General features: G+C 43.0%; 1 protein-coding gene across 1 annotated transcript in view; it reads left to right on the top strand.

Moving 5' to 3' along the window:
* Positions 1-25,160, top strand: part of SCIN (scinderin) — a 136,772-nt gene that overhangs the window by 101,376 nt on the left and 10,236 nt on the right. The window contains 6 exon segments of the mRNA XM_075587231.1: positions 1,050-1,138; positions 3,972-4,187; positions 5,064-5,185; positions 7,549-7,639; positions 22,467-22,637; positions 23,311-23,488. Of these exon segments, the coding sequence (XP_075443346.1) occupies positions 1,050-1,138; positions 3,972-4,187; positions 5,064-5,185; positions 7,549-7,639; positions 22,467-22,637; positions 23,311-23,488 (867 nt within the window).

Here is a 25,160-nt window from a genome sequence, read left to right as displayed (position 1 = left end):
GATTTCATTTCCTCCAGACTCAGTATCGGCAGCCCTATAATGTTACAGACTGCCGTTTTTTTAGATAATAGTTCTGCTTCAATATATGCTAGTACTTTTTTCTGCAGGAATTGATCCATATATATTGTAGCCCTTACACCGTGTGATTGTGTATAGTGATTCTCTTAGTTCTCTTCCCTATTGACCTTGTGTGGAAGTTTCTATGGTATGTCATTAGGGGGTGGTCTTGGACCTTCTTACCACACCCCTCTGTACAATTACAATTTTATTATCGATTAAATTGATTTTAATATACTTCATCATTTCCATTAGGTCTATCCGAGTGCATCCATGAGGGAATCTTTTGTTTGTTTGTTCGATTATCCCTTTGCCCCTTTTTGCACCAGATATGATCTCTGATTATTTTCATATTACTTTACTGTATTTCAGCTGATGCGGGAGCTCTCCTCCCCCCCCCTCTCTCCCCCCCCCCTCTCTGCCCCCCCCTCTCTCCCCCCCCCCCTCTCTGCCCCCCCCTCTCTCCCCCCCCCCTCTCTCCCCCCCCCCCTCTCTCCCCCCCCCCTCTCTCCCCCCCCCCTCTCCCCCCCCGCTCTCTCCCTTTCCCTTTGTATTACAAATCAAACATATGCTGTATTTGTTAGGTCCAGTTGCTTTCTGATTGGTTCAGTTAAATACGAATAGAGCATTTGATCTGGTTATCGGAATTATTATTATTATTATTATTATTATTATTTTGTACTTGTATGATCGAAATCAGGGTTGGAAAACTCCAGTCCTCAAAGGCCTCAAATAGGTCAGGTTTACAGCATATCCCTGCTTTAGCTGACTGAGCCACTGATTGAGCCACCTTTGCTGAAGCAGGGATATCCTGAAAACCTGACCTGATGATGGCCCTTGAGGACTGGAGTTGCCCACCCCTGATCCAACTGCTGTGTGATTGGTTAATCATCTTTGTCTGTTTATTAAAGAAAAGAAGTCCAGAGATCTAGTACTCAGACTGACAGACTACAAGTCTGCCAGTTACAGTATAATAATACACTTTTTTTTAGGGAAGGATGCCAATGGGAATGAGAGAAAGGCTGCAATGAAGACAGCGGAAGAATTCATACAGCAAATGAATTACCCTGCGATCACCCAGGTATCACATTTTGAAAATCATACGTAGGCTAATTAAAGTAGCAATCCTGGCTGCTTGTTTTTTTGTTTCTGTTCTAGAGCCGGGGGTTGGAGTCGCCGCAGTGCTGAAACCATCTATTTTTAGCTCTGAGGACCCTCCAGTACTCCAAACACTGACAATTTTCAGTGCTTGTCTTCTCTTCCCAACCTGGGGAATTAAAATGGCCGCCAAAGCCGTGGATGATGTTGCAGTTTCCTATTGGATGTCTGTAGGCCCCATCTTTAACAAAACAAGCAAGTGCACCCTGGCAGCGAAAAACTACATGTATCTCTTAAGCTGAGGGGTTCCTGCAGCTGAAAATAGTGCCATTCAGCTAAAATGTCGAGATTGCTGCTTTAAAGGCAACGCCTGATATTAGTTATTTAAAACTTCCTTAGTTAACATGAATGAGTTTTTTCTTTATACCCAACAAGGAATTATAAAAACAAATGCAACATGGCGTACATGCTATATACCGTTCAGATACATCCATATTTAGTGCATTGTGAGCAGCAGTGGCTCTATGCACAATGTGCAGCCAATAAAAAATATCCATTGTGAGCACATTCACAAAGTAGAATTGCTTAAAATCTATAGATTAGATCATTGCATTGGTTTCCACCTTATTTTGGGTGCTGCTCACAGGCCAAGATGGGAAATTGTGCTGAGCATGAGCTAGATTAACGATGTATCTCTTAAAATTAAGTATTCATTTATGATCAATAGAGCAGATGTGGTGGGACAATTAGATTTTACACTGCAACAAAGCAGCAATCACACTGCCAAATATGCCCTTGCTTCTCTTTCATCTATAGCTGTGGGAGCAATTATTTGCCTGCAGTGCCACCTTGTGGCATACAATATTAAAACGTGCATTATTTAATAAGCAATAGCTTAGTTCTTATACTACAAAAAAAAAGCCTTTTTTTTTTTTAAACCAGGGATGTGTATGGGGTTTACCTCTACCTTATGTTTTATCTTTATTTTTTACACAGCCAAACAATTTTTTTTAAGAATGGTAATACCTCTAAATACACAGCCCTTACAATTACTTTCATTTTATTTTCTCTTTTTATTGCTAGGGAAAGAAGCAGAAAATAATGCAAACTCTGTGTAATGTGCATGTCCCAGACTGGGCAGGGTGTTTGCAAGAGATCCATATTTTAAAAGGAATATTTACACGATTATGCTGTTCCTAGTAAATTAATTATTTAGTTGCAATATGTAAGTCAAACACTTATACGTTCTAGTTTCACTATACATTTTATTGTCACGTGTAAATATACAGAATGCTGCTACTTAAAAACAATGGACACCTTTAAAGTTATCATTCATTAAAATACCCCTGATCCTGTAAAGAAATTCAGTGTACATTTCTTCTGGACATTGTTAGAAAGTGCATTGAATAATAGCAGTATATCACAAGTAATACTATATGAAATATAATAATCCATTTGTTTCCCCGGTGCCTGATTAATGGATTGGTCACCATGTACTGAAATTGACTTTCTGCGCGGAAGACTCCTTTAACTCTTTGGGTGCCATAGTCCGTCTGGAAAATTCCGATCTTGTGACCGCTCCTCACAGGGATCACGATATTATTGAATCCAAAAACGGAAGAAGAATCCCCCTCTTTCACCTCCCTGCATGTTGGGCCATGTTGTGCAATCCATCGGAGCGCACAACATGATCTTCCCTGGAAAACGTGCACAAAAGGGCATGACGTAGCCATTACTTCATAGGGCCCCTGCAGCGCCAGACGTCCTGCGGCGCCCATGTGGTTAGGTAGCAATTCCGGCAAAATTTGACATCATTCATTTTAAGTAATGGGAACCAGGAGGAGCTGAGGCAGGGAGTTCTGCTCCTGGAACCTCCGGCCTTTCCAGATCATTGCTATTTTCTGTGCTGGTGCACTTATTTAAGAACTCAACATGGCCACCGCTGTCGACCTATACGTAGCTACAACCAATTGCGTTGCAACTCCCTATAGACCTGCAAGAGTTGTGCGCTTTGTCGGGCATATTTTTTTCCCCGGAGGGAGCACCGGCACCAGGGAGTCAACATATTAGTCCAGTTCTGCAACGAGCACAAAGATAACCCGCTGAGCGAGTAATTCTGTGTACTATGAAGCAGTCGTTCTTTTTTTTTTGTCCGAAAACGGCTCCTTCAAACAATATAGAATAATGCTCTTTATAAATAACTTAGAAAACCCCTTTAGATTTACTAGGGAGACATCAATGCACAAAAAAAGTCAGTTCCGCAGTGTAGAAAAAGTAAAGTATCCATCTTAACGCAATGGTTAATCTGGGGAGGGTCATGATAATGGCATTTTCATAAATAAAAAGAAGCAATAGGAGTAAAGAATGCTCCTTTAAATATTTGTTTTCTTCCTTTGATACACTGCTGCTTTATTAGAGAGGTATTTCTTCCTTTAAGGAACTGGCATTAAGAAACAATTTTCGAGTAGAATACTAAAACATAGCATGTATATATATATATATATATATATATATATATATATATATATATATATATATATTGTGATACATGTGCAACGAAGGACAGGAGGAAATGTGTTCCTTTTTAGTTAACAATCTTCCTTTAGAATTTCTAATACAATGATTAGTTTTCTGCTACTTTCCTAAACACTTTTGGCAGTGTGGATTTATGTTTAAACCAGAATTAATCAAAATGCTCAAATTCCCTTGTTATTATAATGATTTGCAAGTTACTGTTGTATCTACAGATATATATGGTCTGCAATTTAAAGTATGAGTAAATACGTTTGTGCTCACATGCTGTGTATTCTCCTTAGATTCAAGTGCTTCCAGAAGGTGGTGAAACTCCCATCTTTAAACAGTTTTTCAAGGATTGGAGAGATAGGGATCAAAGTGAAGGATTTGGAAAGGTGTTTGTTACAGAAAGGATAGCTAACATTCAACAGATTGCGTTTGATGCATCAAAGTTGCACGAATCTCCAGAAATGGCAGCTCAACACAACATGGTGGATGATGGATCTGGGGAAGTACAGGTATTCCTGTTTATCTATACATGAAAGTATAGCACAATACTTTATAAGATTACAATGAACAAATGGGGGTTTGAACTGGTACATTTCAGAAGCCTGGAGGCAGATTATAAAAACGGCCACATACTGTATCCCTTTCATACATTTCCTTACTACTCTTACCCACTCACATGGCCTATTTTATCCACAAACACATAAACATTATCTTGTTTCTCAGTACATATATCATTTAAATAATAGTACTTAACCATTCTTAGAAAAAAAATCTATATATAGTGTTCAAATAAACTAAAATGTTAGCGCTGACACTTGCAACCAAGTACATATGCGTGTGAGCTATTTATATTTAATCAAAGTCTTTGCTATTAATCCTGCTCATGTCTTCATCCAAGTGCTAGAGATATCTTGGCAATGTCATTTGGGGAAAAATTATCTTTCATATTTTCAATGATATCCTCCTATTCAAAATAGGAATAATAACTTCATTTCATACAGCTCTTTTCTCCCAAAGGGACTAAAAGCATTTCACAGTTACAATATAGTGTGCAGTACGCAGCATTGTACATAGGATTTTTACAGACACAGTCCCTGCCCAGATAAGCTTACAATCTGTTTTTAATGACTGAGGCATAGGGAGGTAAAGTGATTCGCCCAAGGTCATAAGGAGCCGACACCGGGATTTGAACCAGCTGCACACTCAGTGCCTTCACTCACTGAGCCACTCCTTCAGCCCTAAGAAACACATGGAACGCAATGGAAGATAATGTCTCTTTAACAGTGTATAAACCTGTGTATTACCATAATGAATTGGGGTAATAGTTGGTTGTTCTCACTTCTTTATATATTGTAAATTCAGCTGCATGTTATTTTATTCTTTAGATATGGCGCGTTGAAAGCAATGGCAGGATTCCAGTAGATCCAAATACCTATGGGCAGTTCTTTGGTGGAGACTGTTACATTATTTTGTATACATATCCAAAAGGGCAGATTATTTATACTTGGTAAGTTGCTACTGTATATTGTGAATGATGAAGATCTAGAAGTAATTTGATTTTCATGACAATCAACAATAACATAGAAATAAAATGCAACAACTGTAACTCGTGTTGCTGTCTTGCAACAAAACAAAGAAATGCAGATGTTACAATATTTTATTCATTGTATTTATCCATACCTTATACTCTGTAATTGAAGTATGAAATGATGTCCATCATTATTTTCACAAATGTGTCCACATGCAACACCATAGCAAATAAATGGATAGTATAAAAACTAATGCAAATAGTAAATTAAAGCAAATAACAGTTAATGTTTCGCTATCACAATGCTGATTCAAAGAGAAGTGTACCATATTCTAGGTCAGGGGTGCACAAACCTTCCCCCCGTGAGCGCCCCCCTGCATGCTGCCCCCCCCCCCTGATCGCGCCCTCCCCCTAACCGCGGTTTCAGCATCAAATGCCGCGGGGTCATGTGACATCATGTTGCCATGGTAAGGGGACGTCACGTGACCCCACTGTGTCATTTGACGCCTCGTTGCCATGATGACATGTCGCTGGAAGCCAAGGTAAATGAGTTACAGAGGCCTCCCGCGGCATTTTATTTTAAATGCCTTCGGGAAAGCGCGGGACCTCTGTAACTGCTGTGCCCGCACTGGAAAATCTCATGCCCCCCAGTTTGCACACCCCTGTTCCAGGTAACCCACAATGCAGGCCCATATTTAGGCCTGGGCCTAGGACAGAAAATTTCCAGGGGGGAGCTGGAAATTTTGGGGCGGCCTATGCTACTGTTACAGAGGCCCGCTCTTTTTCCCACAACAATTAAACTGATTGTCGGGGAAGTGTGAGAGGCCTCTGTAAAGGTCTCTTACCTCCTCCTGCAGTCGCCCTCCTCCTTCTGCAGCATTGTGGTGTCATGTTGTGATGCGTTGCCATGACAACGTGATGTCCCATGGCGCCCTGTTGTCATGGAAACGGGTCGCCATATGACGGGTCGCTGCAAGAGGAGGAGACCGGGGTGGCAAAAAGGTAAGTGCAGCCTATTGGTGGCACAATTCTAAACCCGGCCCCGCAATAATGTGAAGACAGCAATTTTATACTGCAAATCTATTCTACATCATTTGTTCATAACATTTTGCTTTCACCTATATAGTATAGGTGACTTACTTACTGAGCTCAGTGAATTTTCTTATGCCATGACTAAAAAAAAGTTGCACTGTTTCACTATATGACACAAAACTTATGCAATTTGTAGTTTATTTTCTAGCCTTTAGAGACAAAAGCTCAAGGGCAGGAGTAGCCAACTCCGGTCCTCAAGGGCCACCAACAGGTCAGGTTTTAAGGATATCCCTGCTTCAGCACAGGTGGCTTAGTCAACAACTGAGCCACTAGATTGAGCCATCGGTGCTGAAGCAGGGATATCCTTACAACCTAACCTGTTGGTGACCCTTGAGAACTGGAGTTTGCCACCCCTGCTCTAGGGAATTCATGTAATAATGGGAATAGGAAGTAAACCTCCGGGTGCTCATTTACATGTCACTACCCATTGGGATTCTATATTTTTGTTGGACAAATGCATGTAATTAACAGGTAACCACTAGAGGTCCCTGCCAGGATAAGGTTTGCCATAGTTTGCAGTCTGCTTGCAGCCTTACAATACAGAGCCAATTCAACAAGGTCAAGGGGATGATTCCAAATAAATGAGTCGTCTGTTCTGTTTTTAAAAATAAATATGTAACTTTGTAACTACATTTTTGGTGTGCTTGCCATGTATTGTTATTGACTTTTTTTTATGGAGCAGGCTGTATACACAAGCTTAGTACCCATATGAACAATATCATTAAATGTTTTGTGTTTTTGAAAGTAATTAATACTGCGTGCAGAGATTTTTTTTTAATGTTTTGCCAAAACCTGAAACCCAAGTTTTGAAATTAGAAAATATTACTTGTTCATTTGATTGAACTATTTTATTCATTTGCGCATGTTATTAAGGAAACATGTAGGCCAGATTTGGAACCGGTTTGGTTAACCTACGCGAGTCCTCAGAAAATCTAGAAACTTCCCAATCTTTGAAGTTAAATATTATGCACTTTCCGTATAACACACTTCAAAACACATTTTATAAATAAAATAAATAAATAAAAATAAATAAAAGAATAACCTATTTTAACCTACTCACTCAATCATTTACTATTCAAGGAAATTAAAATGCTGTTACGAATCCCATCCCTCTGGCAGTACATACAGCAAGTTAAAAGTAGCTAGTAACTTTTATAAGCTTTTGTATCGTGTGAATTGTTTTGATTGAAACAAAATCATCCAGCAAATTTTAAACCGGCTTACACTTTTTTTTTTTTTTTTATCTTTAGGCAAGGAGCTCATGCAACAAGAGATGAGCTAACAACCTCGGCCTTTCTGACTGTGCAGCTAGATCGCTCTCTTGGAGGCTTGGCTGTTCAGGTTGGTGCTTCTCAAAGTCTCAAATTGTAATATCAAAGGAGTGAAAACACGAAAATATCTAAAAACATTAACTCCTCGAACAGAAGAGTCACCTAATCAGCCACTTTTGGATAAAGTGGATAGCAATGCAAATGGTCTTGTAAACAGTGACACACATCAATACTATTAAAAAAGAGCTTAGGATGACACAGACACGGGATCCTATTCAGTATGTTGTGAATAGATCGGAACTGTTCTCCAGGACAGCAGTTTTCACAGTATATTGATCAGGGAGTTAAATGTTTTACCTGTACAGGAACTTCAGCTCAGCCATATTACCAATACTGAGAATGCTGGATGCACTTTACTGGTACTCAGAGGAGCTGTGACACGTGCAGTACATGCTGGCTCACATTTTGTGGGCTATACGTTTAGATCCTTACAGTGTGTCTCGCTTCATACAGCAGTTCCTGGAATTACTGCTTCGAATGTACAGCCCCAGATACTGTGTCAACTTTGTTAAATGTCAAGATCAGGTGTGTGCAAACTTGGGGGTGCAAGATTTTCTGGGGGGGGGGGCGGCGGGTAATAGAGGACCTGCACTCTCCCCGAAGGCATTTAAATTAAATGCCAGGGGGCCGCACGAGGCCTCTATAACACACTTACCTTCCAGCGACACGTCATCATTGTAACCCTGCGTCAAATGACGCCGTGGGGTTACGTTGCCATGGCAACGTGATGTCACATGACCCCGCTCCTCATTTGATGCTGGGGCCAAGCAGGGGGGAGGGTGGCGCAAGAGCCGCAGTGGAGAGCAGGCAGGGGTGTGCACAGGGAAAAGATTGCGCACCCCTGGTCTTGATCACATATCTTATTGCAAAACTCGAAAAGTTTCTGTTGCAGGAAAACTATTGACATAAAATCATTGTAAGCACTTCTTAAATATGACTGCCGCTATGAATATAACTACATATGCCAAATCCTGAAACAACATAACAATAATAGAATAAGTATTGCATAGCTAAGTGCTGTCTCTTTATTGCATCTCCAATGTATTGTGCTTTATTTAAGTAATAAGTAATGAGTAATAAGTCATTTAAGTAATAATCCCCGAAGAACAGGGCCAATAATGGAAGAGTTGAAGGCCCGAGGCCAAGCCGAGGGACTTGTTTAACCCAGCTGTGGCATTATTGGCCAGTAATGCCCTTTTATGGGCAGATTATTACTATTATAGGCTAAAGGTAGGCTTTTTTTTTTCTTACATGTTTCATAAAAAAGATAGACACTATTGTATAGTTATATTATTTTTTTAATCAACATGATATTCTAAATTTTCTTGTGCTTTTACTGTACTTGTTTATTACAATGAAATTGTAAATATGCTCAAGACCCCCCTCTGTACACACAAACACAATGCAGCCCCTACTCTGTACACACAAACACACAATGCAGCCCTCCTCTGTACACAATGCAGCCCTCCTCTGTACACACAATGCAGCCCCTCCTCTGTACATAAAAACAGCCCCTCCTCTGTACACAAAAACAATGCAGCTCCCCCCTCTTAGACATACACACATGCAGCAGACACACACAAACAAAACACGTAGCCAACACACACACACACACACACATAAAACACACAGCAGACACACACCCACATAACTCACAACACACACACCCATACATGCGCACGCACACACACACCTCTCTGCAGACAGGGTGGGGGAGGAGTCAGGCCTTGCTAGTGCCTCCTGTCCAATTTCCTCTGTCTGAGAGCTGCTCTCACCAGTGTGTATGAGAACTCAATACTGATTGGCTGAAACACTTGGCAAGGTGCCCAAAATTCTGGGCCATTACTGAATGGTTAATGCCCGGGGTGAGTCGGTGTGGGAGAGGGGAGGAAAGAACTCCTTCCCAACACCACTTTCCCCACTGATCATTTACCCCCCAGTCCCTACCTGTTTCTGTGATCTTTATGGTCCGGTGGGGGAACTATCCATTTCGAAACCCATTGCTGTTCACCTGTAGCAAGCGGTTTTGTCCCTGGTCTCTTCTGTTCCTGGGTAAAGCCCGTTGAAGTGCTGCTACTGGAATAATGTTTCCTCAAGTCACTGGTAGTCCTTGTCTGTAAAAGACGAGTGCAAAAATGCTTCCAATGGCATAATAAAATTTAATCAAGTAACACAAGGTAAAGTGAAAAATTGCACATACAATTTGAATGATTATTCCTTAAATGCGATTTTTAATAATTCAAATTGAGTGTGCAATTTTTAATTTAGTGAATAAGTTACTGTAAATAGGCCAGTATGGTGGAAGTGGAAGTGCTTCTGCTGGAATAGTGGTTCTATTGTAAAAGTGGGCTGGGTGAGCTTAGAACCAGGTAGTCACGGTCACAAAACTCTGAACAACTGTTACTAAGTGAAATGTACAAACACGCACCTCCCTGGTTCTTAGCTCGCCCAGCCCACCTTTAATTAGCAGGTCTTGAGATGCAGCTGGGAATGACCAGTCTATTAACACTTCTTCCTCCATCAGAGAGGTAACAAAAACTTCACAGAGACAGTATTAGGGCTTACAACAAAGGGGACACACCTTGACGTGGTTTGCAAGCTTACAATGCACTAGTCAAAGAATTTAACTAAGTGACCCTCACTTATGAGAAGAGATACAGATATGTATTTTACTATATAACTAGTCATTTTGGATGTAGCATTGGGGCTTTCTGTCTTTTGTTCTTTATAGTAAGGGAAGTTAAAATGTGGAATTAATTACCCGTGGAGGCTGTGATGGCAGATACAATAGAGATCTTCAAAAAAAAGCTGTGTGTGCTGTGCACGTGCATAGTAAGTGAAACTTCTTTGACTTTTGTCACAGAAATTGTATTTGTGTTGGTGATGTTTTAATTAAAAATCAAAATACAATTTCAGTGACAAAACGCAAATAAATTTGACTTATAACGCGCGTGCTCGGCACACGTGTGTCAGTCAGTGTATGTGTCAGTCAGTGTATGTATGTGTGTCAGATGAAAGATATGTTGTATGGTGCTCAATAGAAAACAGCAAAAAACGTGATAAAATCTTGAAAAAATGGAATTAACCCAATAAATGAAGGTAACCAATGATTCCGAAAGATGTAAACTGGTAAACTATGATCCCACAGAGCACTGTAGTAAGGATTCAATAATAGTTAACACCTGCCGGTGACCAGTGTAATAAACATCTGTTTGAACGGAATAAACTTAATGAACTAAGTCCAATAACATAGTGGATAAACTGGAATAGACTCACATAGGGATGATGATCCACGATTGACCGCAAGTCCTAGTGTAGCCAGTAGTCCACGGGTTAATTGTGCCTCCGTCTGTAGGTAGATACAATGAACAAAGGGAGAAAGAAAAACGGAGCACTATATCCAAAACTGGCTGAGCCAGGATAAAAAACAAGGATGCGTTCCCATGATAAAAATTAACCATTCAGCAACATAATGTGTTTGTTTATAAGTATATTTGCTATCGGTCTAAATTTATCAATTTCTCAACTTTTCCATGCATTATGGGTTTAATGATTTTAGTGTTAATAATTTATATATTAGATATTATAAAGATATCATAAGGATATTCACTAACAAATTATTAAATTATATGATTACTGCTATCATTGGATTGCCCAATGCATAACCATCGTTACTACGGTACTCATAGTTGACGTCAAGAGATGTTTATTTAACATTCATTGGATTGTCTATTTAATCATTTTTTAATATGTCTTTTTATATGTTTTTTATACATTTTTGTATTTTGTAATTTTGTGTTTTTCTTCTTTTGATGTTTGTCCCTTTGGAGTGTTATAGATCAATAAAACTGTATTTCTTTGTATGTGCCCAGTGATGCACATGCGCCTATCACCGCGTAACTTAGTTATGTCGCGTCCATAGACGCGTTGATGTCACGCGCTGGTCATGGCCTGCGGCGGTTGCGATTAGAGCTCATGGACCTTTAGGGGTAATGAGCCTCTTGCCGTTCCCTTGCGTCGGCGTCCCAGGGCCGTGCTTCACGCGGGGGTGTGACGCGCCATAACGTGATGCCGCATGACGTCTCCGATAGATGACGTATGCGGAAATGGTGGCGATTGGCGTGCACTGGTCAGTATTTCATATAAATAACACTCCATATGGGTTAGTAGTTATTCACCTTGAGAAAGGACTTTTGTTAGTCCGAAACGCGTTGGTGTGGTTGTTTTTTCGTTCTTCATCCGTTAAAATAAGCGTTCATTTTTATCAAGGGAAACCATCCTTGTTTTTTATCCTGGCTCAGCCAGTTTTGGATATAGTGCTCCGTTTTTCTTTCTCCCTTTGTTCTATGTATGTGTGTCAGTCAGAGAGTATGTATGTGTGTCAGTCAGAGAGTATGTATGTGTGTCAGTCAGAGAGTATGTATGTGTGTCAGTCAGAGAGTATGTATGTGTGTCAGTCAGAGAGTATGTATGTGTGTCAGTCAGTGTGTGTGTCAGTCAGTGTATCTGTGCCGGTCAGTGTGTGTATGTGTGTCAGTCAGTGTGTGCATGTGTGTCAGTCAGTGTGTGCATGTGTGTCAGTCAGTGTGTGTCAATCAGTGTGTGTGTGTGTGTGTGTGTGTCAGTCAGTGTGTGTGTCAGTCAGTGTGTGTGTCAGTCAGTGTGTGAGTCAGTCAGTGTGTGAGTGTGTGTGTCAGTCAGTGTATGTCTCTCTCTCTCTGTGTTGTGTGAATGTCTCTCTGTGTCGTGCTCCCCCCTCCTTCCGACTCCCACTACCCCCGGCGGAGCTGCGGACACGGCTCTGTGTCCTGCTGCAGCCAGCCCCCCGGCGACACGGTTACCCCCCCGCTCCTCCCGTTATCGGAGCAGGAGCAACAGGGCAGGGGGTGGAGCCTTGGCCTCAGATAGCTATCCCACCACAGAGCAGCGTACTCCACAGTGGGCAGCACCCCAGAGCCCGTGCCGGGCTGGCTGATGGGGATGAAGGAACCCCTTAACCGACTGACAGCCCCTCAACCAATCGTCAGCGGCGAGCGAGATGCGACAGCCAATCACCGGTTGCCTCGCAGCAGCGCCCTCTGCCAATCACACCCCCACGAAACCTGCCATCCACAACATGGCTATGGACACAGCCTCTGCGCATGCGTTGAGGGGGGCAGCTGCTGGTGTGGAGGAGCATTAGGAGTTACAGCGGTGAGTAAATGTTGAGCGGGTGGGGGGGAGCGGCGCCGGCGGCTACCGCCGCCGCCGCATGTCAGCAGCTGTGTAGGGGGAGCGGCGGCAGTTAGATGTCAGCGGGTGGGGAACGGCGGCGGACGTGTCGGGGGAATGGCTGGAATGGCGGCCGTTAGGAGCGGCGCCAGCGGCTATCGCCGCCGCCGCATATGTCATCGGCCGTGTGGTGGGAGCGGCACCTGTTAGGAGCCGGCGCCGGCAGCTATCGCCGCCACCGCATGTGATTTGCCTGAACACAGCCCGGCCTTATCTGCCAGCACTTTGACGTCACATCTGTTTCATTTTCTGTCTCCACAATCCATTTTTGTCCCATTACAAATGAGGTGCCACTAAAGAAGTTTCACTTCAAAAATGTTGGACATCTTGTTAGAATTGAAAGGTATACAGGTGTAACACCCTTTCCCCTCTCACAGGAGATCTGTCTGTTACGTGTACTCTGGTGCTGTGTAGCTCACCTAATGTAGAACCAGGAAGCCTGAGTCTCCGCGGTGGTAATAGGATTAGCAACTGGACGTATAGGTGATTCCTCGGTGCAGCGCCTCCATCCTGCAGGGTAGCCGCCGGGGGCAGGTAGTATTCCCTGCCAGAACTCCCTTTTCCAATAACGATACGGAGACATGGAATCGTTCACCATTTATGTGGCGGGCCAGGTACACGATTCCATCTCTTGCAAGAGAGGTACTTCTCACACGACCATCATATTACATCTTCCCTCTCATCTTGCATCACGGTCATTCCCTGACTAGGCCCCCCAAGGGCTTGAGGCCCTGAGCCTAGTTGCCACCCCCTCACCCCCTGATGGGGTAAGGCAGACACCCGGCTCACTCACTGGGGAGCAGGCTACATCTTGGAATCGTCTTACTAAATTTGGGTTAGGAACCTCTTATATACCTGGAGAGAGGTTAGTGAACCTGCCCCAAACTGGGCAGGTTCTAGAGGAGGTCCCAGTGTCACACCATACCATGTGTGACCCCTTAACACTCCCCCCCAGGCATGACTGCCATCCAGCCTGCACGTGGCTATGACAATAATATTACGAATATACCAACGGACTCCCATCCTGTCCACGTGGAGACATTTAACCCTGACACTGCCTGCACTTACAAGGACTTACATGCCAGGGCCGGGAAACACATAGCCAGGGGCACTAGGCTACATGCTCCCCCTGGTGAAATCCCTCACATCGACACATGATGCACACTATTTTTACACCAACAATAAATTGTGTGAAATAGGACATACAACAGATATAACTTTATAACCAGGCCCTCCTATACAGAAGAACCCACAACCTGTGCAGCACATATCTTGCTCTGTATCTCCCTAATTATTGCAGTACCGCTACTACTCTTAAGACATTTGACATTTTAATAGTAATGTTTGGGGTCAGGTTTCCAGACCAGTTTGCCATCTTTATCTGGTACGGTAACCGAATAGCACCTTTTCTGACCCTTTTCAGGAATATACTCCACCCGGTCTTTGTATACATTCCGCCCGACCATCCATACCTTGACAAGATAAGCAACCCTATCCTCATTGTACTGAGACCTACTACTGCAACGGTAGACAGATAATCCATAACCGTATCCCTGAACCATTCCTCCTTATGCTCTGGTACATAAGACTAATCGTACCTGTGGGACTTCCTACTGTATTTCAGTCACAGATAACATTCTTATATGCACAGTTTTTAAGTTTAACCTTGCTAGCTTTATTCAATGTACCATCGCCGGAAGAAGAGATCAGTGTATCTCGAAAGCTCGCACAAATAAAATCATTTCATTAGCACATGTTACGCCGGTGCTGCCCGCAGACCAGACCCGTCCCCTGTGCTGAAGGTGTAGGTAGGAATACACACACATGCAGAAAAGGGAGCGTGTCCAGAGTGTGGTATTAAGTGTTGCCAGGCCAGATGTAAGTAACGTAGACAATACTTGCCGGTACCGGGTATAGGAGTAGAATAGTGATTGCCTTGCCAAGGTCAGGGAGCGGAGAGATAAGGAAGGTTGAAGTCCAAGCCATGATCGTGGGATGCCAGAGTATACGTAGTCCAAGGAGACTCGAAGTCGAGAGCCAAAGGGGTTAGTCGAACGAGCCGTGTCAAAACCTGTAGAAACCGAGAGTACACCAAACACTTCATACAGAGACTATGTCAAGCAGAGATGCTAAATAAGGCTGGGCTGACCAATCAGGGATGGGGGCGGGTCAGGAGGACTGCAGGGAGCCTCTCTGGATTGGTGTGGCTGATACAACCCAGGTGAGCACTGGTAGTACTCTGATTACACCCGTGCAGTGTACGGGGCGGAGCCTCACAGCAGGAGTGGAAGTAGAAGAGTGGATGTTGGGCGCGCGCTCTGTAAGCTGCGTGTGCACGTGACCAGCGTTGGAGGAGGACACGTGTGTGCGCGCGGGATGGAGGACCCGCGCCTGCCACTGAGAAGGGGAGGGATCCTGCGGCGATGGTGGAGCAGACGGCCTGTGGAGGCAGGTAAGCCGATTTTATGCTGCGCGCCCTGAGTCTCCCTGAGCATAGTCTGTGTGTTGCGTGGACGGCGCTGAGAAATCAGATTCCTAACAGTACCCCCCTCTTCAGGAACGGCCTCTGGACGGTCCTCAAACGGTTTCTCCGGAAACCTCCTTCTGAAAGTTCTAAGCAGAGCCGGAGCGTGAATGTCCTTTAAAGGAAACCAAGACCTCTCCTCGAGTCAAATACCTTTCCATTGCACCAGGAATTGGAGTTGACCCTTGGACACGCAGGAATCCAATAGAGATTGAACCTTATACTCTTCGTTATTTTGGATGGTAACTGGATCCGGCTTGCGAGTCTGGTCTGGGAAGAAATGACTGGTGATGAAAGGTTTTAAGAGAGAAACATGAAAAACATTGGTGATCTTCATACTGTGTGGTAGCTGAGGCGAAATGCCACAGGATTGATCTGTTCTAAAATAGGAAAAGGATCCAGAAATGTAGGTGCCAATTTTGGGGATGGTACCTTTAAGTGGATAATTTTAGAGGAGAGCCATACCAAATCCCCTGGCCTGTACCAGGGCGCAGGACGACGGCGGCGAACGATCTGAAGTTTAGATCAGCGGGAGGAGTCGATAAGGGTAGTCTGAAATCTGGACCATGCTGCTTGGAGAGAAGAAATGCATTCGTCTACGGCCAGTACCCCAGAAGGAATGTTGGAGATGGGCAAGCAGGGAGGGTGAAACCCATCATTTATAAAAAAAAAAAAAAAAAGGCGACTTACTGGTGGCTTCATTCTTGGCAGAATTAACAGCATACGCTGCCCAAGGAAGGAGTTGAGTCCAATCATCCTGGGAATCAGAAATAAAGCATCTTAGGTACTTTTCCAGGGACTGGTTGATTCTCTCCGTCTATCCATTGGACTGTGGATGATAAGCAGAGGAGAAGGAGGAAGAGATGCCCAATCTCTTGGTGAAAGTTCTCCAAAACTTGGACACAAACTGGGACCTTCTGTCAGAAACAATGGAGGAAGGAATCCCATGAATCCGAAAAATTTGATCCGTAAAGATATCAGCAAGGGCGGGAGAGGTGGGTAGTCCTTTCAGTTGAATAAAATGGGCCATCTTAGAGAATCTATCCACGACCACCAAGATTGTGTTAATTCCGCTGGATTTGGGCAACTCCACAATGAAATCCATCGAAATATGGGACATGGGACGGTCGGGGACTGGTAGAGGTAACAGAAAACCTTTGGGGTTTTGACGGGGTGTCTTGTTCTGTGCGCAGGTAGGGCAAGCGTGGGTAAATGCCCAAAATATCTTGGGACATTTTAGGCCACCAAAAATTGCGACGAATAAGGTCAATAGTCTTTTTAAAACCTGGATGACCTGCGGATTTAGAAGAGTGGCCCCAACTCAGGACTTCAGGAACAAATTTGGGGGGTACGAAGAGTTTGTTGTCAGGAACCACCAAGTGCTTAGGAATGCATCTCTGAGAATGCATAATCTTATCAAGGTTCTTGATGGTAGATGTGGCGAGAATCCTCTCCCGTGGAAGGATGGTCTCTGGTCTCTCCTCAGAGGAATGTTGTCTGGAAAGTGCGTCCACCTTTACGTTTTTTGTCCCGGGAATATAAGAGAGGTGAAAATCGAATCTGGAGAAAAAAAAGAGACCAACAAGCCTGTCGTGGGCCAAGGCGTCAGGTGTTCTCGATGTAGAGAAGGTTTTTGTGATCCATGAGGATAGTAAACGGCTCTTTCGATCCCTCCAAGAGATGTCTCCACTCTTGGAGAGCCAACTTCACGGCCAGGAGCTCGCTGTAACCCACGTCATAATTCCTCTCAGCAGATGAGAACTTCTTGGAGAAGTATGCACAGGGATGTAACATGTCTTGGGGCGTAGGTCTCTGAGACAGAACTGCCCCTGGGCCGCAATCGGAGGCGTCGACTTCCAACACGAAGGGAAGATCTATGTTGGCATGACGGAGGATAGGAGCGGATACAAAAGCTTCCTTGAGTACCTTGAAGGTGGACAGAGCCTCGGGTAACCAAGCAGCTGGATCGGCCCCTTTCTTCGTAAGAGCTGTGAGGGGTGCCACAATGGTAGAAAAATTACGTATAAACTTACGATAATAATTCGCGAATCCCAAAAAGCGTTGTATGGCCTTGAGGGTATTGGGTCTTGGCCATTCAGTCACTGCCTGAAGTTTACCGGAATCCATCATAAAACCCTTGTCAGAAATGATGTAGCCCAGGAATTGAGTAGAGGTCTGATGAAAGGTGCACTTCTGCAGCTTGGCGTACAGATGGTGTTCACGGAGATGAGAGAGAACGTAGGAAGTGTGGCAAATATAATCCTGGAGATCCTTGGAAAAAAATCAGTATGTCATCCAAGTAAACTATTACAAAAATGTTGAGTACCTTGCGAAAAACATTGTTAATGAAGTCCTGGAAGACTGCTGGAGCATTACATAGGCCGAAGGGCATTACACGGTACTCGTAGTGGCTGCTACCTGTGTTGAAAGCCGTCTTCCATTCATCCCCCTGTCTGATGCGCACCAGTTTATAGGCCCCACGTAGATCCAACTTGGAAAAGATCTTAGCCCCTGTAATTTATCGAACAGTTCGGTAATAAGGGGAAGGGGGTAACGATTCTTAATGGTGATGCGGTTCAAACCCCTGTAATCAATGCAAGGTCTTAACGAGCCATCTTTCTTTTTCATGAAGAAAAAGCCAGCCCCTGCTGGGGAGTTTGAATGGTGAATGAAACCTTTCTTGAGGTTCTCCTGGATATATTCATCCATGGCCTGTGACTCTGGTAATGACAAAGGGTAGGTCTTGGACTTGGGCAAGCAGTAACCTGGCACAAGATCGATCGGGCAATCGTAGGTCCTGTGAGGCGGCAAAAGATCTGACTGGACCCTATTGAAATGTCCCGGAACTGGTGGTAGACAGGGGGAAGGGTAATCTCAGGGACGGAGGTATTGGCCAAGAGTTGGAAAGCCTCGTCTGACCTCGGATTCCAAGTGATGGGGGAAGAGGAAGTCCAGTCAATCTGCGGATTGTTAAGCTGTTAAAAATTATGAAAGCGAGTGCACTGACGCTCGGAGCAGCGTACCTGGATACGTTGATCCACTCGGCCTGCTAGTTCGATGAGAACCTCCAATTGATCTGGCCTGGGTTGACGAGCGAGTTCATCCTTGATGGGATCAGCCAGCATTGCCAGAATACAGAGGCAAGAGCCTCCTGCCCCAGTTAGTCTCGGCTGCGAGGATCCGAAACTCCACAGCATACTGCATCACCGTCCATCGCCCTTGGGTAATCTGTAGGAGAGAAACAGATGCCATCTCCCGGCATGCGGGAGAATCGAACACTTGCTGGAATTCCGCCTTATAGGCCGGGTAATCCTGGGTAAGGTCAGAACGTCGCTCCCAGACCGGGGAAGCCCAAGCCAGGGCGCTGCTCGTTAGGAGATTATAAATGTAGGCTACCTTCTTACGTCCAGTATCGAAGAGATAAGGGGCCATTTCAAACTGCACCTCACACTGATTGAGGAAACCCCTACATTCTGGCGGTTCGCCTGCGTAAGGCTTGGGGGGCAGAATATTTACGTCAGAGCTGCTAGCTGCGCTTGCGGGCTGGGGATTAACAGCAGGAGAGGAAGTGGCTGGTACTCAGGCCGAGAGTACGGCGACCTGACGTGTAAGTGCCACAATTTGATCCGCCATGGCCTGATTTTGCTGAAGCAGATCAGAGAGAAACTGCCTTACTTCAGTCTGGTCTGCGTCTTGTGGGCTCGAAATAATGTTACGCCGGTGCTGCCCGCAGACCAGACCCGTCCCCTGTGCTGAAGGGGGAGCTAGGAATACACGCACCCGCAGCAAAGGGAGCATGTCCGGAGTGTGGTATTAAGCGTTGCCAGGCCAGATGTAAGTAACGTAGACAATAATTGCTGGTACCGGGTATAGGAGTAGAATAGTGATTGCCTTGCCGAAGTCAGGGAGCGGAGAGATGAAGGTTGAAGTCCAAGCCGTGATCGTGGGATGCCAGAGTACACGTAGTCCAAGGAGAGCCGAAGTCGAGATAGAAAATTGCAAATCCAGTACAACCAACCTCACACTGATGAGACTCAAAAGGTTGAAACAGCTGTCTGTGAGTGGTTTGACTGGCTTTGCATCTAATCCCATGCTGTGCTTAAAAGCTGTGTGAACAGCAAAGCATTTGGTTATAAGGGTTCCATGTAAAAATGGATTTCAGGCAAAAGGTGACACATTGTGTGCCCATTTGCATGTCATTTCCCAGAATCCCTTGCTGCAGTGGAAGCACTGTATGCTAGGTGATAATGGGGAAAGGCCGAGTTGCAGACCTGTCTAAGACATGTGAATGTGCTCACAAATTATATTCTTATTGGCTATATGCTAACGGTGGAGGTTTTTTGTTGCCTTTTTCACCCACCTTATCGTAAATTATATTACATTCTTGTACTGACCCCTTATGCTTGCTTGATGTATTAAACCTGATTTATATCTACCAGAGTGTGCTGCAGAATTCTTTGATTTTTGTATTATATATATATATTGATGTAGAGGTATCTGTACCATGTTAGCCAAGCTTAATAATCAATAACAAATACTCAATACCTTTCTGTAGCTAACGAAATGCATAAGATGAATGATCTAAAGATGGCCATAGTCAAAGGTAATCTTTGGACACCGAAAGAGAGACGGTTGCATGAATACAAATTTATTAAACAATTCAGGACACTGACCGGTGGCCTAAACCGAGACCGCAGTTTCATGAGCCACTACACAAGAGAACTCTCTTCCCATGAGTGCTAGATCCCATGTCTATAAATACTGTGCTATATGAATGCCACACACACCTGTCTCTTACCCATATAAATGTAGGTCCTTGAGTGCTCTATTAGCTGGGTTCTTTTTCTTGGGTGTACCATTCATTACTATATACCGGTAGCAGCATCCTTCTCCCCAGCAACATTGTTTCCAATTCATTTAGCTGAGCAGAGGTACCCAATCCCCCCCCTTCCCCCACCTTTCCCAATAGGTATATCTACAAATGTACAATGTAATTCTATCCCTATATACCAATAGGGACTACATAGTATCCACACACATTTATAGTAATGCAACACCGCTTAGGCTAGGTCCCCGGTGGTGACGGCGGCGCGTGCGGTGGCATGCGTGCCGCACACCAGTCACTAATTTCAATCAGGCAGGCCCCAGTGTCTTCTTGCATGTTGGCTCACGCAGTGCGGTGGTGCGTCAGCCAGCAGGGGAGACAACACGATTGTTTTCCTGTGCAGTGACGCGGTCATGTGGTGCGCTGGGAGCCAATACGAGGTCAGATAGCTTGGACCAATGGGAGCGCAGTGCTTTGAGCTGCTGGGCTGTGCCCCCCCCCCCTCCATTTTGGCCACGCCCTCCGTGCTTCCCATCGCTCTCTACAGACCACAGATCACGATTTTAAGCTGTGCACGCGCCTCCTTGACACCAGGCGCGCGTGCAGCAGCCACCACCTGGGACTTATCCTTACATTTTAACACCCACCAACACATTGGTATACGCTCCCCCCTCCACACACACCTTTTGTAAATATATATGTATATACATATACACACACACTGTTCATTAGTATTTATTTAGTATGAATATAAAATGAGTTGCAATGCTTCTTGCAGTGAAGAGATCAGACAAGTATGCTTTCACAAGTCTTGATATTTTTTAAGTGATTACAGTTGCGTCCGGGCACTGCAGGAGCAAGGTTATCATTCCTTCTAGTTCCCTTACAGTAAAATGTTTTCAGAATTGAAGAGCTTCAAGGGTAGAAAAATGAAGGTGGAGAGGTTATGTGACTTTATTTCCATGGGTGCAAAGGTCTTTAAAAGAAACCTTTATGCATTCTCTGTGTTGTATCTGAATGTTCTTGTGCAGAAAGATTGCAGTGTCTGCCTTTGTACTGTTTCTCTGGAATACCTTTTGTAGTAAAGTAGGTCACTCAGCTGCTTTCACAAAGGCACCAATTCGACTATTGAATAAATGTAGAAATAACACTTATTCCAAAAGTTTAAGCTTTTCCTATTCATTATCTGTTCTGTTGCACCCAACGAACAGTATAACCTGCCTTATGTGTAAATACATCTTCTACACTCTTCCTTTGATAGAAAGATGTCTTATAACTTGTTCCATTTAAATTAGGGGGGGAAAACAAACTTGGTTAATGTAGCTAAAACTTTCACTGTAATTGAAATGTTAACATCCATATCCCCATTTAAAAGTAAAATTATAAACGGCTACAGTATATTTAAATCTCATTTTCTGCTGAAAGCCCCTATCGTGCAACCCTGTCCTTATTCATTCTTTTTTTCAGATTTCTCTAGCTTCATCACTAATCCAACTTTATTTTTTGATAAAATGATTTTATTTTTCTGAGATTATAGACATAATATGCAGAAAAAGGTACAATCGCTTTAGTTTCTTAAATGTGTCCTTTTCAAAAAACAAAGCAAAGTAGGAACATGTAGAAATATATACGCAAATACTTAATTATGAAAACCTTCAGTAATTTCTTTTTCAGAGAAATGTTAAATAATTTGTTCTGCCTTTTTACAAATGTCTTTCGTTTTATTTTTATGATCCAGTGATTTACTGCAAGTTTGGAATCCTGACAGTATTACAGTATTGTATTGTATGTCTTTATTTATATAGCTTCAGGAAAGATACGCATTTAGCAAATTTTTTGCATTTATTTGCACTGTTTTGGTGTGCTACATATCCACATACCTTTTTTTATTTATATTGCGCCATTAGTGTACATAGCGCTTCACAGTAGTAATACACGGGACAATCATATAACTCTGGATACAGTATTACAGTGTGTTCTTGGTAAGGGGTGGCAACAAAGCAGATTGTATTACGTTTGCATTTTAGTTTTTTTACAATTAGGCTGTCGGATCTGAATTACATTTATATTAATATGTGTGTACGTTGAATTGTGAGCAAACTCCAATATGCATTTAGCTGTATCTGGCTGTATCTGACTGCTTGTTCTAGTTGCCATTTGAATTAGCGATAAATGATCTGATTCTTTAACATGAACAATGAATACAATATTTCATAGGTTCGAGTCTCTCAAGGAAAAGAGCCTGCACATTTACTGAGCTTGTTCAAAGAGAAACCCCTCGTCATTTACAAAAATGGAACATCAAGAAAGGAAGGTCAGGCACTTCCTAATGCTATACGCCTTTTCCAAATCCGCAGAAACTTGGCATCTATCACTCGGATAGTGGAGGTAAAAATATCTTAGAAATGAAACTGTTTCCACTCAACACATTAAGCATTAAGATAATGGTTAAATCCAAGGTTACTTGATAACAACACAGCATTATTAATTTGATCAGTCCACTCACTGTGCTTTACAGGCATACCCCGACTTAACGACACTCACTTTAAGTACACTCTCGAGTAAGGACATGTCGCCCAATAGGCAAATGGCAGCTCGCGCATGCGCCTGTCAGCACGTCCTGAACAGCAATACCAGCTCCCTACCTGTACCGAAGCTGTGCGCAAGCGGGGAGAATATAGAGCCTGTTACAAATGCGTTATTTACATCACTTATGCACGTATATGATGATTGCAGTACAGTACATGCATCGATAAGTGGAAAAAAGGTAGTGCTTCACTTTAAGTACATTTTCGCTTTACATACATGCTCAAGACCCATTGTGTACGTTAATGCGGTTATGCCTGTACTTACATGTATCACTTACTCTGTGGCTGGCCGTCTTTGAGGAGAATAGTTGAGTTAACGTGTGTGCTAATATTTTTTTTTGTTGTGTTATTTTCTGATGCTTGATGAAACACCACAATTATAACACCAATTGCACAATTGCATTGTCACTGCAGTTATTCTATAGTACGCGTTACCTAGTAGGAAATACTAACTGTATCTTTGCTGTTTTCAGGTTGATGCAGATGCAGCTTTCCTGAATTCAAATGATGTATATGTTCTAAAACTAAAAAATAACTCTGGATTTACGTGGATAGGAAAAGGAGCCAGTAGCGAGGAGCAAAAAGGAGCAGAATATTTTGCTAAAATCCTCAAATGCAATGTTACAAAGATACCGGAAGGCCAGGAGTCAGGTATTAGAAGACACAAATTACCATTTAGTCACTTAATTGTCACTAGAAGAAGATATTTTTCACTATTAGTTCTAATATATTGTTCTGTGTACCCACTTTAAGTACTGTTAGTGTCAATGTGAGCGAAATAGAGAGAAATAATCATCAGGACTAGTTAGGAGACATATGTTATAATGGAATGTGTCAGATTTAGAGTGTGGTACAGTATTTGTCCCCTCTCCTATGGATTGCCAGGTCTGAGTTGCATAAACAGAGAATGTTCAGTGATGCAAGCGCTCTAGTGTCGGATCTATCATATAAGCATTTTCTATATAAGTCCACAGCACTGGTACGGCGGCTTAGAGAATAAACCTGACACAGTTCTTCAGTGGTCTGCCATCTTCATGGGGAACGATAATCCTTGAAGGGGCAAGTTAACGGGAATGGACCCACTACAAAACCCCTCATTAGGATGATCCCTGGATCTAGCTGAACCACGTCTAGTATATAGACTGTTACTCACATATCAGGAGTGGCCCGTCCTATGGCCGTGCTCAGGCGTGCTGTCACTGTTGAGACATCCACAAACAAGTCCAGAGAGAGTGTGACGCACAGCCAAAGAGAGTGGGTCCACAATGTAATAAAAAATTGATCTTTTATTCGTCCATATGAAGAAATTCTTCATATGGACGAATAAAAGATCAATTTTTTATTACATTGTGGACCCACTCTCTTTGGCTGTGCGTCACACTCTCTCTGGACTTGTCTGAGTTGCATAAACATTTCTTGCAAATAATCGGTGTCTGTATAAGAAATTTGATTAACATGGTTTAAAAATAGTACAGATGCAAGAAGAAGAAGGGGAAACAATTTTATTTTGCTATATATCAAGACACACACCGCATATGTGTAGAGATTGAGTATTTGTTCAGATTGTTTTTTGTATCTTTCCTTTAAAACAATAATAATGTATATAATATATAATACGTTTTGTATGGGGGGATTTTCTTGTAATATTCACTAGTTTTTACAGTAGGCATTAATTTGCACAGTTTTAAATCAACATAAACAAAATACATTTTCATTGTCAAATCTGGTAGTCTTGACACTTCGATGAACAAATTAAAAGCAAAATCAAAGGATTAACCTCTCTTGGTTTAAATATTCCAAGAACATTGTACAACAAACAAATAAGCAGTATAATTAGATGTAACAGTTATGGTTTTACACTGTGAAAAAAGTGAATAAGAGAACAGAATAAGAATTTAAGAGCTGAAGTAGCATATGGATGGTTGATGCACAATACACAAAGAGATAACAGAGTATTTGTAAGGGTACAGAGACCGACGGAGTACATTTATTTTTAAGAGGTTAAAAAGAAAAACATAAAACGGCACAGGGAATGGTTTAACAAAGGAAAAACAGTCACTGAATTAAAAAAAAGCAGAATTTACATATTTCAAATTTTTCTAACCCGCTAAAATCACCTAGAAACTCATTACTACAGCGCATGTAGGTACTCAGGGAGGACACCCATCCCATACCTACAACCAGATGAAGTGACTTACCCAAGGTCACAAGGAGTTGACTCCGGCAATTGAACCAGGTTTCCATGCTTAAAATTCACTGAGCCACGCCTTACCCACTTCTTCTCATATAGTTCAGTTGTGTGCATTCAAAGACTAGAGTGTTT

This window comes from Ascaphus truei, chromosome 2 (assembly GCF_040206685.1).
Source record: "Ascaphus truei isolate aAscTru1 chromosome 2, aAscTru1.hap1, whole genome shotgun sequence".
NCBI lineage: Eukaryota > Metazoa > Chordata > Amphibia > Anura > Ascaphidae > Ascaphus > Ascaphus truei.
The sequence above is the reverse complement of the archived record's forward strand: the minus strand, read 5'-3'. Positions and strand labels throughout refer to the sequence as shown.